Genomic DNA, 3,168 nt, shown 5'->3' on the forward strand with positions numbered 1-3,168 from the left:
ATCCCAGAGGGGTTTCTGTCAGAAAGGGAGGGGTGGCGGCTGCTTCAGAGGTGGTGACTGCACCATGGTGCAGCCTCCCCGGGGTCTTGTCCATCCAGCGCACCTCGAGTGAGCCGTACTCCCAGCACGCCAGCTTGTGGGAGCCCACTGCCACCGCCCCCACTCTCCTCCTCCATTGCCTCTCAGGAATCACGGCCCTGCATACAAGCAGCTCCCTACCTGCACAGTAAGTCACCAGCTCCCAGTCCGCCCCGGCCCCCAGCACTTGCCCTCCCCGCTGCAAGCAGCTGCTGGGGCTCTGGGCTCCTGCAGCCGCCCCCCCCCACCCTCCCATCCCACTTTAGTCCCAGCTTACAACGGAGGCTCCCCCAACTTGTCTAGTTATAATTACCCCCCAGCAGGCTACCCAGCTCAGAGCTCAGTCGGGCCAGGATACAGCCCTGGGGGAGCACCCCCTCCTTCCTCATACCTCCCCTCAGGCATTGCTGCACCTACACCCCTTCCCCCCTCTTCTACTTTACCTGGATACCCATACCAGAGCCACAACCTGACCCCAATTGCCCCCACCCCTCTCAACAGTAGCTCTTCCAACTCACTGAAGAGAAAAGCCTTCTACATGACGGGCCAAGGAGAGATAGACTCTGCTTATGCTAACTTTGGCTACGGCCAGGCTCGGAGCTCGGCCGAGAGCCCCATGTACAGGATAGCAGACAGCAGCAGTGCAAACGGAGGCTCCAACAGTGCCGGCGGTGGCGGATTTGACAGAAGTGCTGAAAAGTCGTCTTTACCTTTTAACCCTCAGAAGCAGTCCACGATGTCCTCGGAGCAGCAGAGGAAGTACAGCAGCCAGGCAACAGGTGGGCCACTGACTCCACCGGCCTACGTCACCTCCACCCTGGGGGGTTCCCGCTCGGCAGATTCCCTCGTCAGCTTCACCTCCCCGTCCCTCAGTGAGCACGGTGCCGATGATCACCGTCTTCACCTATCCCACTCAGCGCCAGGGCCTACCTCCTCCTCATCCACTTCGTCCACCCGGCCTGCTGAAGAGCAGCTAAAAACTAGTGACCCTCACCTTCTAGACATGGTTACCTCTGAAATCGTTCAACAGGGGCCCCCGGTGGACTGGAGTGACATTGCAGGACTAGAACTGGCCAAAGCAACCCTGAAGGAGGAGGTCCTGTGGCCCATTCTGCGTCCGGACATGTTCAGCAGTTTGGGACCGGCCCCACGTTGCGTGTTGCTGTTTGGCCCCAGGGGCAGTGGCAGGACGTTGCTGGGTCGCTGCCTTGCCAGCCAGCTCGGTGCCCCATTCCTCCAGCTCAGCGGCTCCACGCTGGCCACAAAGTGGTTGGCAGAGGGTGAAAAAATTATCCGAGCGTCCTTCCTGGTGGCGCGCTGCCGGCAGCCCTCAGTACTGTTCATTAGTGAGGTGGACATGCTGCTGTCAGCCCACCTCAGCGAAGAGAGTCCCATCAACCGGCTGAAGGGGGAGCTACTTGCCCAGCTGGACTCACTTCTCATGGGCTCGGGCGAGGACGGAGGCAACCAAGTGTTAGTGGTTTGCTCCACAAGCAGACCCCAGGACATGGACGAAGGGCTGCGCAGGTACTTTGCTCGGAGGGTCCTCGTGCCCCTGCCGGATAGCACAGCCCGACACCAGATCATGAACCAGCTCCTGGCTCAGTCTCAGCACAAGTACTGCTTGAGCGAGGAGGAGCTGGCGCTGCTGGTCCAGCGTACTGAGGGTTTCTCTGGACTGGACCTGGCCAGATTCTGCCAGGAGGCCCTCGTCAGCCTGTTACACGTCTCCGCACAGGGCATGGACATGACGGGTATGATGCCCAGGGGACAGGTCAGGCCCCTCACCTACCAGGACTTTGAGAGTGTCTTTTGTAAATTCCAAGCCAGTATATCGCAGAAAGAGATTGACACGTACACTGAGTGGAACAAAATGTTCGGCTGCAGCCAGTGAAAAGATAGATTCCGCCCTTGAGAAAAAGAGGCATCCACAATTCCTCCCCTCAGGGCAGAAGCATTGTGCTGGAGGGAACGGCACACAGAAGGCCAACACAAGCCCACCGAGTTCTCACAAGCAGGGTTTAGACGCACCGAGAGACCTGGTTTGATGAGACAACTGGCAGTTTTGCAGTTAATGAGCAAGAGTTTTAATTTGAATGCTTGACACTCCAGAAAAAGCCAGGCATTGTTTACACATTGCAAGCAAGTTGGCTTCGGAAGAGACGCCCCAGTGTCTGTGTATATATCTTTATGTTCTTGTTCTTGAGATTTAGTTGGCTATCCAAGTGCCTGAAGTGGTGCTTTCTGATTTCCTTTTATTTGTTTATTTGCCTCACAATTTACATTCATGGCATGAGCTGATGATTATCAAGAGCTTTAAAACTTCAGCGGGTGAGTCTGAAAAACAGAGATTGACAGTTGCCATTGGTGGTGGTCAATCATTCTTTATTGTCTTTCTAAGAGCAGTTATCCATCAGGGCGGCAGTAGTCTGGGCCCTGACTCACACTCATCTCTTCTGATCCTGTGTCTGCAAAACAAACAAACGTAACAAACAAAACTCAGGAAAGCGTTTGTGAATTGTACAGTACCTCAAGATATTTTGACGAAAAGCACTAAGATCTGACAGGAGAATCCAAGGTGGTTTGGCAGTTTAGTGAAGCAGTGTTAGGTGTACCTCAGCTGGCTAGGATAAATAGCAAAGAGGTGACAATGAATGTACTAGATGTGTTCTGGAGTAATGGAACATAATCAATAGTGAGAGTAAAAAACATTATTTCTTCTTCTTTTTCCCCTCACAGCAGGTGTTTTCGTTTTCCTGTTTCTACTTGACCAATCCTGAAGCTCATTTCCATCGCTCTTAAAAGATTTTAAAACCGTGTTGCCCAGCTTTGTTGTTTGGGGGGGGGGGGTTAGGAGACGAGCAGGTGTTGGGGTGGCGGGAGTTGTATATTTATTGAAACAACCATAATCAACATTGTTTATATTATGTGATCTAGGCTATATGGTTAGGCTGCATGGAGACTCCATCAGTTTGTCAGCTAACTTCTGCGCAAATGTCGGCTCATTTGTCATGTGTTCTCTGACGTAGATGAACTTGAAGCTTAAAAACACCTCCGAATGATTTCAAGGAATTGTTCAACATTTTGGGA

The 3,168-nt window shown here is 53.3% G+C and overlaps 1 protein-coding gene across 1 annotated transcript in view; it reads left to right on the plus strand.

The window, feature by feature from the left end:
• LOC118339764 (fidgetin-like) overlaps positions 1-2,927 on the plus strand; it is a gene marked incomplete in the record, with an annotated part of 32,288 nt that extends 29,361 nt beyond the window's left edge. Inside the window, 1 exon segment of the mRNA XM_035677482.1 lies at positions 317-2,927. Within this exon segment, the coding sequence (XP_035533375.1) occupies positions 317-1,972 (1,656 nt within the window).
• Between the last annotated feature and the right edge of the window lie 241 nt (positions 2,928-3,168).

Source organism: Morone saxatilis, unplaced genomic scaffold (genome assembly GCF_004916995.1).
Source record: "Morone saxatilis isolate NCDOM2014 unplaced genomic scaffold, NCSU_SB_2.0 Contig6, whole genome shotgun sequence".
NCBI lineage: Eukaryota > Metazoa > Chordata > Actinopteri > Moronidae > Morone > Morone saxatilis.